The 14136-nt window shown below is 42.1% G+C and overlaps 1 protein-coding gene and 1 long non-coding RNA gene across 4 annotated transcripts in view; one reads left to right on the top strand and one right to left on the bottom strand.

The window, feature by feature from the left end:
• The window catches only part of amd1 (adenosylmethionine decarboxylase 1), a 22991-nt gene extending 18459 nt beyond the window's left edge, over positions 1-4532 (top strand). The window contains exons 9-10 of one of the 2 annotated variants that reach the window (XR_010002321.1): positions 1328-1414; positions 2554-2691. Coding sequence is in view for 1 of the 2 variants with exons in the window: in XM_003215648.4 (XP_003215696.2) it covers positions 2554-2688 (135 nt within the window). In the remaining variant the exon portion in view is untranslated. Of the gene's footprint in view, positions 1-1327; positions 1415-2553 lie in introns of both variants that reach the window. The other variant, XM_003215648.4, reaches the window with a different exon arrangement.
• The window catches only part of LOC134295691 (uncharacterized), a 15632-nt gene continuing 4114 nt past the window's right edge, over positions 2619-14136 (bottom strand). The window contains exons 2-3 of one of the 2 annotated variants that reach the window (XR_010002322.1): positions 12751-12896; positions 2619-6604 (exon numbers count right to left, since the gene is read on the bottom strand). This is a non-coding gene — a long non-coding RNA (uncharacterized LOC134295691). The remainder of the gene's footprint in view (positions 6605-12750; positions 12897-14136) is intronic. The other variant, XR_010002323.1, reaches the window with a different exon arrangement.

The following is a 14136-nucleotide window of genomic DNA, read 5'->3' as shown; positions in this document are numbered from 1 at the left end:
GAAGGCTTTGAACCGCAATTTTTGGAGTAGAAATGGGATATAAATAAATAAAATAGATTTCCATCTATATATATAAAAGAGTTATGGCATCAGGGCAGCGGACAAAACAACAAAACTACAGGCCCCCCAACCTCGAAATTTGACAACACAACCCATCATCCACGCCTCTAGGTTGATACAACAAAAAGAAAAGAAAAATAAAGTCCTAATTAGAGGGAGAGGAATAATTGTTTTCATCCAATTGCTGCCAGTTAGAAGGCTAAGCTCCGCTCACTTGGTCTCCTACCAACCCACTCAGCCCAGGGGACCCTTTACCTTAACTACCACCAATTCCTCAATACTTTATTTCCCATACCACCATACTTCGCCACAGCAACGCGTGGCCGGGCACAGCTAGTAACTTATAAGAGGGGATCTTATAATCCTAAGCACACCTCTGAAGCAAGGGTACTTATTATCAGGTACAGGTACAGACTGCAGCTAGAGGCACTTTGATGTCTTCAATGTGCGCCCACTTCAGTTTGTTTCTTCCCTCGCCCATTACAAACTCTGCCTTTGCCTTGTATAAATGATAAAAATGCTTTGCAGTGTTAGATCAACCATCTGGGGAAGCTGATGTTGGAAAATACTGATCCATTTTTCAACATCACCATTCTTCACCTGAAAAAACAAGCAGATTCTCTCTTGTTCAGTTCTTCACTGTGCAGTAAACATCACGGGTTGCCAATAGGCAGTTGTGACATTCCTCTTTGGTTTGAGAAATACTTGCTTGCATGGAACTGGAACTAAAAGAAACTGAGATTAGTTGATATGCTACTACTTCTGATTGATTCTTTCTAGCTCAGAGTACTTGCTAGCAGCTAAAAGGCATGTTTCCTTGAATGAAATAGTTTATTAACAGTTGTGGCTAGCCCAATAGCTCCATTACACAATTGATTCTAGCACAGTTGGTGCTTTTGAAGAAAGTCTTAGGCAATTGATGACATAATTGCTAACCTTTTTCTGAACTTGTCCCCTGATTTCCTACTTCAAAAATGTTTAGTATTCCAATTAATTGGGCAGCTTTCTACATAGGAACACAAATGCACTAACTGAAAAAGTATGACACAGTTTTCAGTACTATGGCCAGAAGAAAGAAAAGGTGTAATGTAGGGAAGGAATTGAGTTGAAGACTACAGCTGACAAAGATACAAAAATCAAGTGATACTTCTAGTTAAACAAGCATTTGCAATTTTTCAATGAAGAAGGCAACTGTAGAATTCTTGGTACAATAGAGTCTCACTTATCCATCATTCACTTATCCAACGTTCTGGATTATCCAACACAGTTTGCCTCCCACCCGGATGTGCAGCTGTTTCTCTAGGCAGCAAGGATTGAACTCTTTATGGATTTAATTTCCAACAACGTTGTTACTGTAAGTTCATTTTATGCAATTTTATCTATTTGTAGTCAATTTGTTAGTAGCCAATATTTTTAGTCAATGTTTTCAATACATTGTGATGTTTTAGTGCTAAATTTGTAAATACAGTAATTACTACATAACTTTACTGTGCATTGAACTGCTTTTTCTGTCGATTTGTAAAACATGTTGTTTTGGTGCTTCATTTGTAAAATCATAATGTAATTTTACGTTTAGTATGCTTTTCCTTAATCCCTCCTTATTACACATTTTTGCTTATCCAACGCTCTACTGACCCGTTCATGTTGGATAAATGAGACTCTACTGTATATACTGTAGACAGCTGTATTTGCCATGTACATGTTCATGTCTGTGCTGATGCCATTACTTGGCTCTTCCTTCTTGCAACATTGGCTGAGGAAACCAGGAAACTAGTTCTAGTCTTGTGCCCAAGTTTGGGATTCCTGACTTATTGCCGTCATCGTTTTAACAAGCCAGAACACGAAGCTAAGTTTTGTTCTTGCCTGTTTGTTCCTGGCTCAATCTAGGTTCAAATACAGAATTAAGCAAAACCAGCCCTTTTGTTCCCTGCTTGTTTAGCTTTGCCTTTATTGCCAGAGGAACAAAGCAGGGTGATAGGTGTCCCATTACATTTGAAGAAAGCAGTTGAATGCTAGAATCAGCCAGTCTGTTTACTGAATGTATATTGCACCTTTTCCCCAAAATGGGATTCAAGGCAGCTTAAAATAATTTAAAGAGGTCTTTAAAACATTAATTTACAAAAGGTAAAATGGAATTAAATATTTCTATTACTTAAAAATACTTCAAACGTATCTTAGACTTTTACTGAGCTACAGAAGAAAAATGGTTTAGACTAAGTACACTAATGTGGAAAGGAGGAAAATAATGTATTGTTGTATGAGAGAAAGGATTATGATGTATTATCAATTGAGTCTAAAAAGCCCAACAAGATAAGATTATGAAGGAAAATGATGCAGTTCACAATGCAAATGGACATATAAAACAGGACTTCATTAATATTGAGTTTGTCATCCCCATCCCAATTGGATCCAAGTCCGATTATCACTTAGATATTCCGACTCAAGAGTAGTTTTTCTGCTCCAAAATGTAATTATTTTCCTCCTTCCTTTTAGAGCTCAAAATGTCGCACAGTGTTTACTTCAGCCCAGAAGATTGAAGGTTTCAAGCGTCTAGATCGCCAGATTGCTCAGTTTAATGACTACAACTTCGTTTTCACCAGTTTTGCCAAGAATAAACAGCAGAGTTGATTAAGAAAAATGAAGAAAAAGCGCAAAAAGATACCCAGTAGAAGAGGTGGTGGTTGCTTTCTAGTTAATGATACAAGGGGCCATATTTTTCATATCCACCTCGTAGTTGCAAAAAGCCCTAGATGTAATCATAGTATAATTTTCAATTGTATGCATTATTATATCAAAAAATTAGATATATTGCATGAACGCTCTCTTCTGTGTTTAGGTATTCTATTTCACTCTTGCTGTGAAATTGAAATGCATGTAGAAAAATTTTACTGTATGAGACTCTACAACATTTGTAAAAACAATTCAAATAGGATTACATGCAGTATAGTTTTTCTCCAAGTATCACCAAAAATTCCCCACAGACAAGGATTTCGTCCTCATTAACATTTCCCTTGGACCTACTTCGCTAAAACAATTGTTGCCTAACTTTTTCATGTGTGCTGTAACTTAATTTTTAAATCAATTCTTGGATTTCATTTATTTCTAATTGACATTTATTCTTTCTCCTCTTGGCACGTTCAATTTGCAGTTGAAACTGGTAGAACAAGACTACTTAACAACATGGGGTACTTCAATTTTTAAAATGTGAGATTAGTCACATTAGGTTTTGTTTTGTTTTTTTACTTTAGATCTATATACATTTCCAGAACTAATGGAAGGACATTATGTTTGGGGGGTTAGTACACTAGATTTTCACCTCTAGGAACTTACTTGCTCATTTGTCACAGTTAATTTTTCAGGTCTGCTAAACTGGGGTGAAAACCTTTCTGTTTAATGTTGGTCTTTTGTTCAAAGGCGACCCATAGCAACTGTGGAAGCTGTTGAACTTCTGAATGCACTGACACAATTGTGGCAGTATGGACTAAGCTGGTTCTAGGCCTTTCACAAAATGTGACTCAAAACTACTGCACAAATTAGTTGCCGTTTTCTAAACTGTGAAATATGCTGGCTCAAGTGCTACTTCGTATTAATTCAAACACCACAGGCCCTTCCACGCTATGACATCATTATGCATGTAATATTTAAGCTGAATTAACAATGTAGTAATTTCATCTGTGTTTCCTCCTGATTAATGTGTGGTTCCTTTTTACATGATGTGGAAGGCTCTGAATGATTTGGCTCTCAACAAATCTAATATGGGTTGTCTAGACACAGTGAAGTACACCACTAAATGTAGGAATTGATAACAGTTTATGCTTGGAAATCACTTCATGGGTATTACAATACAAGCTTCTGAAAGACAAGTGTATTCAAGTGTCATTTGAAACACTCTGGGATTTCAACTGTTGAGACCAGCAAGTCTATTACAAATTTGATACACTAGTCCTTGCTATGTTTCGGTTCTCTGAATATAACTATTTTGTTCCTTCTGTATTTATAAATGGAACACTTTTTTAGTGTTCCTAGGCTACTGAATTGCTTGGTTGGGAATCAAGCAGTTGGAACATCTTCACTTTTTAAATTTTTAAATAGATTTTTCTACCAGAATTATCAGTTTTGCTTCTGAGTAGCATCTAACGTTTTGAGGTGCTTTAAACTTTAAAGGACCAATTTTTCAAATGCTTTTTGTTCTTAAAGAGTGCCAAAGAGAATGGCACTTCTTGTTGGCTTGAGGTCTGCTAGACTGAAGATCCCTCTGAATAATATAAAAATGCAGAGTTGGGTAAAAATAAGCCTTGAATAGAAAGGAAGCGGTTGAATGGGTATTTATCAACACAAGGGTGAACAAAAGAGGGGGGGTGATGTTTGGTGTTTAAAATTTCTCTCTGTGGTGTTAGACATGGGTCATTAAAATGTACAAAAATATACCTGTACCAGAAATTATAATGCTTCAATAAAAGTTTGCTTTGTAAGCTGTTGCAATGTATGATAATGTGGCTTATCATAAAATTTGTTTATATTATTATTATTATTGGTTTTATGTTTTATACATGCATTTAAACTAAGACTATTAAAATACAAATATTAAAAGACATAGAACAACAATTTAAAAAATAAAATGTAAATTAAAAATGCATAGTTTAAAATTGATTGGGTATGGGTAAGCCTGCCAGAAGAGATGGGTCTTTAATTTGTTTTTAATTGTGACAGCTTGTTTTGTTGTCAGATCTTTTCCTGGGGTTCTCCCCCCCCCCCCCCCCCCGGTCAGGAGCGACTTGAGAAACTGCAAGTCGCTTCTGGAGTGAGAGAATTGGCCGTCTGCAAGGACATTGCCCAGGGGACGCCCAGATGTGTTTGATGTTTTACCATCCTTGTGGGAGGCTTCTCTCATGTCCCCGCATGGAGCTGGAGCTGATAGAGGGAACTCATCCGCGCTCTCCCCGGGTGGGATTCGAACCTGGCAGCTTGCAGATCAATAGCCCAACCTTCAAGTCACAAGGCTTTAACCCACTACTCCACCGGGGGCTGCTTCTGGGAGGTCATTCCACAATAAAGAAGCAGCTAATTAAAAGGTCTTCTGGGAGATAATTTTCAATTATGTTCTGGCTGATTGGAGTAAGCATCTCCTAGAGGACCTGTGTCCAGGCCAGCTTTTATGGGAGAAGGTGATCCTGTAGGTAACCTGGACACAAACCATGTAGGGCTTTAAAAAGATCATAACCAACATTTTGTGCTTTCTCAGAAATGAATTGGCAAACAGTGGAGTGACTTCAATATGGGTGTAATCGCTCACTCCTGGATGTGCTTGTAATCGATATAGCTGCTATGTTTTGTACTAACTGGAGTTTCCAAACTTGATATAGAGGAAGTCTAATGTACAGCACATTGCAGAAGTCCAAGCTTGTGGTTACCAATGCATACACTGCCATCTTTGTCCCCTGATTCTAGGAAGGGGTGCATCTTGCGTATCAGCCAAAGCTGGTAGTAAGCATCTACCTGGACTGACATTTGCAGAGGTGGATCCAGGAGCACTCTCAAGCTGGGAGCAGTCTTTCAGGATGATTTCCAACCCTCCAGTCATTGCATGGTTTATGGCATCGAAAGCCACAGGGAGATCTGAAGTACCAACAGGGACACACTCTTCCTGTTGGGTGTTGAGATGAAGATCAGCCCCTAAGGCATCCATAGCAATCTTAAACACCAGCAGTCTCAACTTTTGACCCAAAGGCTATTTTTAAACTGATGGTCGCTTCAAGCCTTGATCAGTCTGGGAAGTTCTCAACTTGACCCGATTCCTTCCAGTAGACAGACAAATCAGATGCCAGAGTGACCCAGGAAGATTAGTATTTCCAAATTAAGTTAATCTTGCTAATCTACTATCAGCCTGTACTATTTTCAATCAATGCAAAAACTGTTAGGTTATTTTTAGAATGGAAGAACCTCTTCATTTTAACATTAATGAATAATACAGTAGAATAATCTTGGACTAACAATTTGGGAAAGCTGCTGGATGAACTTGGACAAGTCACACTATGAGACCCAGAAAACCCGATGATTGGTTCACCTTACGGTCACCGTAAGCTGGAAACAACTTGAAGACACAAGATATATGTATTTTAAAAATCTTTTATATCATTCCACATTGATAATTCTGTCTTAAAAATTAGATTTTTTTTAAATGTCTGCAGTTGACTTTGGAGATACTGCATCTAAAATGAGCTTTTTATGCCTACTATAACATTTACTCAGATCAACCTAAACTTTATTCAAAATCTATTACCCTACATGGAACATATATTCGGAATGTATTAATCATTCACACTCTTAAGGACAAAAGCCTTTTATCAATTTATTTCTTTACTATAACACTGATTCTTTAAAACCTGAGGAAATTTACCTGTTCCCCTAAAAGAGACCGTATTTCACTTGCTTGGAAGGAGGTCAGATACCTTGGCTTTTCTTCTTTCTCTGAATAGAAGTCAGTTCACGTTGTCTTGGTAGAGAAGGCGGCCTCTTAGGTGAGCTAGTTCATCCTAGAGAATGACTGCAAGTTAAGGTTTGTTATTTTTGGAATACACTATGTTAATTATTCTTCCTGGTTTTCTAAACCAATAATTTTGTGTAAGCAAGCAGCATGAAGCAAAAGAGGTGCTATGTACTGTACAAAAGGAAATGTATACTATGAAATTCACAATTACAGTGTTCCCTCACTTATCGCTGGGGTTAGGTTCCAGGACCACCCGCAATAAGTGAAAATCCGCGAAGTAGGAACACTATAATTATTTTAATACTTATACATTATTTTAGTAGTTATACACTATTTTAAGTCTTTATCAACCAATCGTGTGTTGATAAATCACCTCCTTCTCCCGTTGCTGCTTGGGCTCCTTTTCTCTCCCTTTGGCTTCTCCTTCCTCCCTTCCTTAGGCTGTAAATTGTAAATTTTTAATTTATAATATTCTTTTAGAGTTTATTGAAAAACCGCAAAACAGCGAATCCACGAAAAGTGAACCACAAAGTAGTGAGGGAACACTGTACAAGAGTTCTGAATACTAGCCTAAATACATACATAAATTGAATTCACATGGCCTGACCCACCTCAAATAGTTATGTTCATCTAACATGCAACATGAGAACATCTTTAGGATGCATTCGGCTCCATTGTCTAAGCTTTTTAGGGCAAACATTTCTCATCAAAATTAGTCTGCAGTTGAAAATGCAGTAACAAGTCAGTATGTGATAATAACTTTTATTTCTCCTTCGTGGTGTCTGTGGAATGCACACATAATGCTGGTTTGATGAACCTGTGCAGCATTTCAGGAACTTCACACAGCTGTTGAGGCTTGGCTATAGCCCCGCCCACCTTCCCCTGAAGGTATACAGACCCCCGCGGGCTATAGCCCGTTACTCTTTTTTTCCCACAGCCCTCCACGCCATTCCCTCCCGGCCTTTTCCTCGCCTCTGAGGTGCCACCAGGGGCCAGAGGCCTTCGCAGCATGGTAGGCTGCCCATCGGATCCAGGATGCCCCTTCTGAAGACTGGGTGCATAGATTCTCTATGGGCAGGGTGTATGTGTTGGGGCCGGCGCTGGTCCCAGAGGGCCAGCGGTCCAACCCCTGCTGCTGTCACCGCAGGGCCAGCTCAGGCCACTTGAGCCACCTGTGGGGGTTGAGGCGGTGGAGCCCAACCCATGGATTTGGAGTGGTGTTCGGGCTCAGGAGTCAAGAGTATCCTGGCCAGAGCGGGACCCAGTGGAGCAGCTGGAGCCATCCTTGCTGGCCGATGCCGCTGGCTTCATGGCATTGCTCTCTCGATTGGCTCAAGAACTAAAGGTCCCTATGCCAACTCCACAGAAGCTGGTGGAGGATTTTTTGTTTCCTTCTGATCATCAGCAGCAGGCACCGGTGCCGCCTGCTGTGTTACTGGCAATCCCCTACCTTCTGCAACTAACGAAGACCACTGATGTGGCGCCGCCCATGGTGGCTCTGGTGTTGAGGAGGAATGACTTCCTTTATAGAATTGACCTGTCATCGGCACCGTGGGTGGCTAAGCCAAGTGCAACACCAAGTGTCGACTGTAATGCACCAGGGGGGCACAGCCATCTCCGACGGGGAGCCTGAGGGACGCCTTTCTCTTCAGCTGGGCCGGACCGTTCCTCTACGCGTTCCTGCCCATACCGCTTCTCCCCAGGGTGGTCTCCAAGATGTACTATGATGGCGCCGACGCCATCATCATAGCACCGTGGTGGCCCCGTCAGCCATGGTTCCTCCTGCTGGTGGCACTGGCAAGGAGGGACTACCACAGGCTCCCTTGCCGTCCAGATCTGTTGTCGGCCAATCAGGGCATGCTCCGCCACCCCGACATCCAGTGGCTCTAGCTCGCCATGTAGAGGGTTGGGCCCCGCTGTTCTCCGTGGCTGTAGTAGACATTCTGGCAGCGGCTCATAGATCGTCAACGAAATGGTCATATGACAAGTGGGGCAGGTTTGCAGCCTTTGCCCAGCGGCATGGCGTGGACCCACTGATAGCACCTACGGCACTCCTCTTGGACTTCCTTTCATCACTTGCACAAGGGGGTCTGACGCTGTCGTCAGTTAATTTCTATCTAGCGGTGATAATGGCTTTCCATATGACACAGGGCCTTCCATCCTGCTTTTGGAACCCTATGGTCCAGGTCTTCCTGCAGGGGTACAATAACATGTACCCGCCTTGCTTCTCTCTGCGCCCGGCTTGGCATTTGAGGCTGGTACTCTCGGCCCTCACTGCTGTCATCGGCAGACCTGTCCCACTTGTCTTGGAAAACAGCGTTCCTTCTTGCTTTGACAACTGCGCAAGGGTTAACGAGCTTTGTGCCCTGCAGGTGGATGATCCGTACATGCGCTTTCACAGTGATAAGGTCATGATGTGGACAGACATTGCGTTCCTGCTGAAGGTTGCCTCTCTCTTTCACGCTACCCAGGACATTGTGCTTCCAGCGTTCTTCCAAAACCCCTCCACCCCGCTGGAGCAATCTCTACACATGCTGGAAGTGTGGAGAGCGCTGGCCTATTATGTGGATCCGACCAGGGAATGTAGGAAGTCCCTGCGGCTCTTCCTCCAGTAGCGCCCGGATACCAGGGGGCTCCCCGTGACCCTGCAAAGGCTCTCTGTGTGGGTTGATGCGACCATAAGACTGGCTTACCAGATCGCGGGGGAGGAAGCTCTGCCAGGCCTCAGGGGCCATTCCACGCAGGCGGTGGCTACCTCCACAGCCTTCTGCCGTGGCATCCCGCTAGAAGACATTTGCAGGCCAGTGTGACGCCCCTGGCTGCGAGAGCACTGGAAACCAATACACCGAGGCCAATAAACAATCTAATATCTTTATTAAGGAATTAAGAAATTAAAACGAAAACAAGCAGAAGGTATAGGTCAGGAAAGGTCAAATATAGTCCAGTAATTTATTGTCCAATATATAATATTAGAGTTTAAAGTTTGTAATCCAAAAACCGAAACGCACTCAAACTTCCGAGCAGTTTGAGTGGGGAAATATCCAAGTCTTTTCCTAAAGTTCAAAGGCAAGTCCAAGACAAGGAATTGAAGACAAGGCTGGATCCACGGCACGACAAGGCAAGGCTGGAATCACGGCAAAACAAGACAAGTTACACGGCTAGGCAAGGCACGGCAAGGCTGGAAGGTAGTGAACTCAAACGCGGTCCACACTTGGCTGGAAGAGAAGTTATCCCTTCAACTGACACGTTGACTCCGCGCTGGCTAGTCAGTGCACAGAACTTTTAAAGAACTTTGAATCTTCCCTCAGAACAGGTGTCTCAAATGCTCTTTTCCCAAGGGAAAAGAGCTAGAACAACATCTTGACCAGATGCAATCCTCCCTTAGAATTCTCAGGGGGAAATAGGTTAATCAGTAGATTCCCTTGCTGCTAATCTCGCGCTTCGTCTCCTGCCAGCTTTCTCCTGCCTGTTAGTTTCCACAAACATCCTTCTATCAAAGGGAGGGGAACTGGGAGGAGATGACTCCGTTTCAAGGGCCTTTTTAATGAGCATTGAACTAGAATTGTCAATAGGGAACATCTGGAACGGGGCAGAGTCTTGCTGAAGTGGCACAAAACCTGTTTCCTCATCACTGTTGTCCACAATGGAGTCAGGTTCACGGCCCAAGGGTCCATGGGACATCACAGCCGGCTACATGGGCTATGCTGTTGACCTTTGTGACGCATTATAAGGTGGATCTCCTGTCAAAGTGTCAAGCGGCCTTCAGGAGAGCCATCCTGTTTTCTGTGGTGGCATGACACCCACCGGCCATGGTGAGTAGCTTGCGAGTCTACCATTATGTGTGCATTCCACAGACTCCACGAAGGAGAAAGTATGGTTGCTTACCTGTAACCATGTTTCTTCAAGTGGTGATCTGTGGAATCCACACATCCCCGCCCATCCTCCCCACTGTCGTCATGCCCTTTCCTCTGCCACTTCGGAGGAGGGGAACAGGGGCTATAGCCCGTGGGGGCCTATATACCTTCAGGGGAAGGGGGGCAGGGCTATAGCCAAGCCTCAACAGCTGTGTAAAGTTCCAGAAATGCTACACAGGTACATCAAACTACCATTATGTGTGGATTCCACAGATCACCACTCGAAGAAACACAGTTACAGGTAAGCAACGATAATATATAGAGGGTATGGCATGTTTATCCACATGACCATAAGGATAGAGTCATGTTAGTCTGGAATATCTATGCATTTGAAGTAGATTTACAACTTCATCACACTCATCTAAATCGGCATCCTACAATGCTTCCACCCAGTCTTAGGGATGGAGCCTCACACCGGCCATCACATGACATTGTGCGACTTCCAGCAGAAGCCCCGCCCCCAACTGTGGTGGAAGTGTCATTGGACGTTTTCCCCACAACACGGGAGGTTTTCTCTGCACTGATTCTCTGGAGAATGGCAACACTTCCCACATGTGATGGGGAAAGCATCACCAGCACTCTTTGGCAGAGAAGCCTAAAGACATTGTAAAGCTACAACCCCCGTTCTTCCATAGTATTGAGCCATGGCAGTTTAAGTGATACCAAACTAAATGAATTCCACTGTGTCTATGAATGTTTAAGCTAACAACTTTGTTTTCTCAATCTTTAAGGTGCTAAAAAGATCCTTTGCATACTTAAGTGCATGAAGGAAAGAATTATCATTCAGTTGTCTGTATTGCCACTTTGAATAACTGTATTACTGATTAAAACTTAATTAAAGTTACATGGATATTAAGAGCTAATGAAGGATGATTCAATTATTTCCCTTTTATTTGGGGGAAAGCGGGATATCCAAATATTTAATCAAATACATGTACAGTGGACTATTTGATATTGATTTTGAATTCTCAGTATTTCATCTTGGATTTATAAAACTAAATTCTGTTGTCACTTTACTCCTAGAGAATCTATATCTATCTATATATCTTCTGTATACACATAATAAAAGTGAAAATGTGTATGTGACACAGGTGTCCGCTCACACAGATAGCCTCCAGCCTCCACAAACCGGCTATAGTTCCCAGTGCTGAGGAGCCACCAAGTCACTCCCTCACAGGACATTGCAAGTTACAGCGAGCACATTGCAGTGTTCCTTTCTCTCTCCATTTGCATGACCCCGCCCACTGCCTCTCCCTTAACTCTTTCCTACCCCTTTCTACGGAGGAATTGAACATACCAAAGAGAGGTTTGGGGAGAATTCATCATGATTTCTAGAAGTTGTAGGGACTGGGATGTATAGTTCACCTGCAATCTAAGAGCACTCTGAACTCCATCAATGATGGACCTGGAACTAACTTGACACACAGACTCAACATGGCCAACTTTGCATACTGGCAGGGTTTGGGGGTGATTTACCTTGACATCCAGGAGTTATAGTTCACATGTATTCAGAGAACACTGAACCCATCTGATAACAGATTTGGACCAAACTTGGCACACAAATTCAACATGGCCAACTAGGAATACTGGTGGAATTTGGGGGTGATTTACCTTTAACTCTGGGAATTATAGTTCCTCTGAACCCCACCAATGATGGATCTGGACCAAACTTGGCACACAGACCCAACGCAGCCAACTTGGGGTGATTGACCTTGGCATCAGAGAGCTATAGTTCACCCGTATTCAGAGAGCACTAAACCCATCAGATGATGGATCTGGACCAAATTTGGCACACAGACACAACGCAGCCAACTGTGAATACTGTGGGAGTTTTGGGAAGGTTGACCCAAGATTTATGGGGACTGTAGTTCACCCACATCCTTATGCATTTTCCAATGGGAGCATTCAAAAAAAGGAAAGGCTGAGTTTTTCTTCCTAAGAAATAGTGTAGCATATGACCAAACTGATATTACCTAACGTCCAAAAACAAACAATGCTTTTTTCAAAAAAAAAAACCCGGGCATTGCCCGAGTCCCCAAGCCAGTATAACATAAACTCCCCACCCGGTAGAATAATTCAGTGCATGCTAGACTAGGATCCAGTCAATTTTCTCCTTGTTGTGTCAGATGACAAAAAGGCCGGAGATGATGCTGCAGTCTTGTTCATTTATAATTCTTTGATACATTACATCCTATATACACCTTTAAGAAAGCAAGAAAAACAACAAATAGCAATTGCATATCAGCTAAAAAAATATTTTAAGCGCTGTGCTTGTATGAGATTACTTACCTTAATAGCAGATAGACTGTAACAGGGTGTGAGCTCATTTATAGCATTGCTATTATATGGTCCTGAATTGTTCTGTCACCAAATGTTATTGTTAATCTTGTCTCTTTTCAACAGTTTTTCTCAAATGGCAAACAGGGACCAACATTCTAGGTAGGTTGCCAAGGAGATAAAGACAATAAAGAATGTTTGAGTTAAACTAGAATCAGGTGTGTTTCCTGTCACAAAATCACACTTTTATTCATTTGTCTAAGTGACACAAATAGAATCCAGTAGTCTGTTGCTTAAAGGAAGATTCCAATCGCTAATACGTGTTCTGTCCACAATAATTTCAGATTTTCAAAACAGAATAATATTCAAATTCTTGACATGCAGGGTTGACAATCAAGGAGTAGATGCTAGTAAGTTTATGATCTATCTAAATACCAGCTAAAAGCATTTCTTTCAGTTAACTTAGTCACATGCTTGTAAAATTAATAAACTGTTCACATTAATTCATGCACACAGTTCTGTCTTCATGATGGGTCTGTACCTGAACATACAGGATTTCCTGGCATTTTGCTCAGGCTAATATAAAAGGGAAAATTTTGCAATTTAAAATAAAGGGCACCTAGCAACATTAGTCCACAATTATAGAATAGTATAATGTGTGAAGGGGTATATTTCTGGCCTCCATTAAATCCCAGTCTGAAAACCTGCACCAATTCAGAGCTTGTCTCCAAAGAACACGGTGTTTTCTCTGCTTGCCTTGAAGTCACTTTCCCTGTTTTTCCTCACAGAAGGGCATCCTGCTATTTTATCTGTCCTGAATATCTCATTAAAATTCTCCTCAGGAACACACCTTTGCTCCAGTAAGAACAGCCTATATTTAAAGAAGCTTTCTTCAGCTTGCTATTTTGGACTACCGCTCTCATCATCCTTGTAAGCGCCCCCTGTTTTTAGATGGTCAGTTTTTTAAATATCTGCTCTTTTGACCCTTTTCAATTATAACCAGAACCCAAACATTCAATGCAGTGTTGTAAGCCGCCCTGAGTCCCTTCGGGTGAGAAGGGCAGGATATAAATATTGTAAATAAATAAAATAAATAACTCTTTAGGCCTAGTTGGGGCCGGGCTGTGGCGCAGCTGGCTAGTAACCAGCTGCTATAAATCACTACTGACCGAGAGGTCATGAGTTCGAAGCCCGGGTCGGGTTAAGCCTCCGACCATTAATAGCCCCGGCTTGCTGTTGACCTATGCAGCCCCGAAAGACAGTTGCACCTGTCAATTAGGGAAATTTAGGGACGCTTTATGCAGGAGGCTAATTTACAACACCATAAAACTGCCAGCAAAACACGAGGAAAGGAATGAGGAAGTACAGCCACTTCTGGACGGTGAAGCAACAGCTCCC

This window comes from Anolis carolinensis, chromosome 1 (genome assembly GCF_035594765.1).
Source record: "Anolis carolinensis isolate JA03-04 chromosome 1, rAnoCar3.1.pri, whole genome shotgun sequence".
Classification (NCBI taxonomy): domain Eukaryota; kingdom Metazoa; phylum Chordata; class Lepidosauria; order Squamata; family Dactyloidae; genus Anolis; species Anolis carolinensis.
Note: the sequence above shows the minus strand (reverse complement) of the source record. Positions and strands in the feature narration are given on the sequence as shown.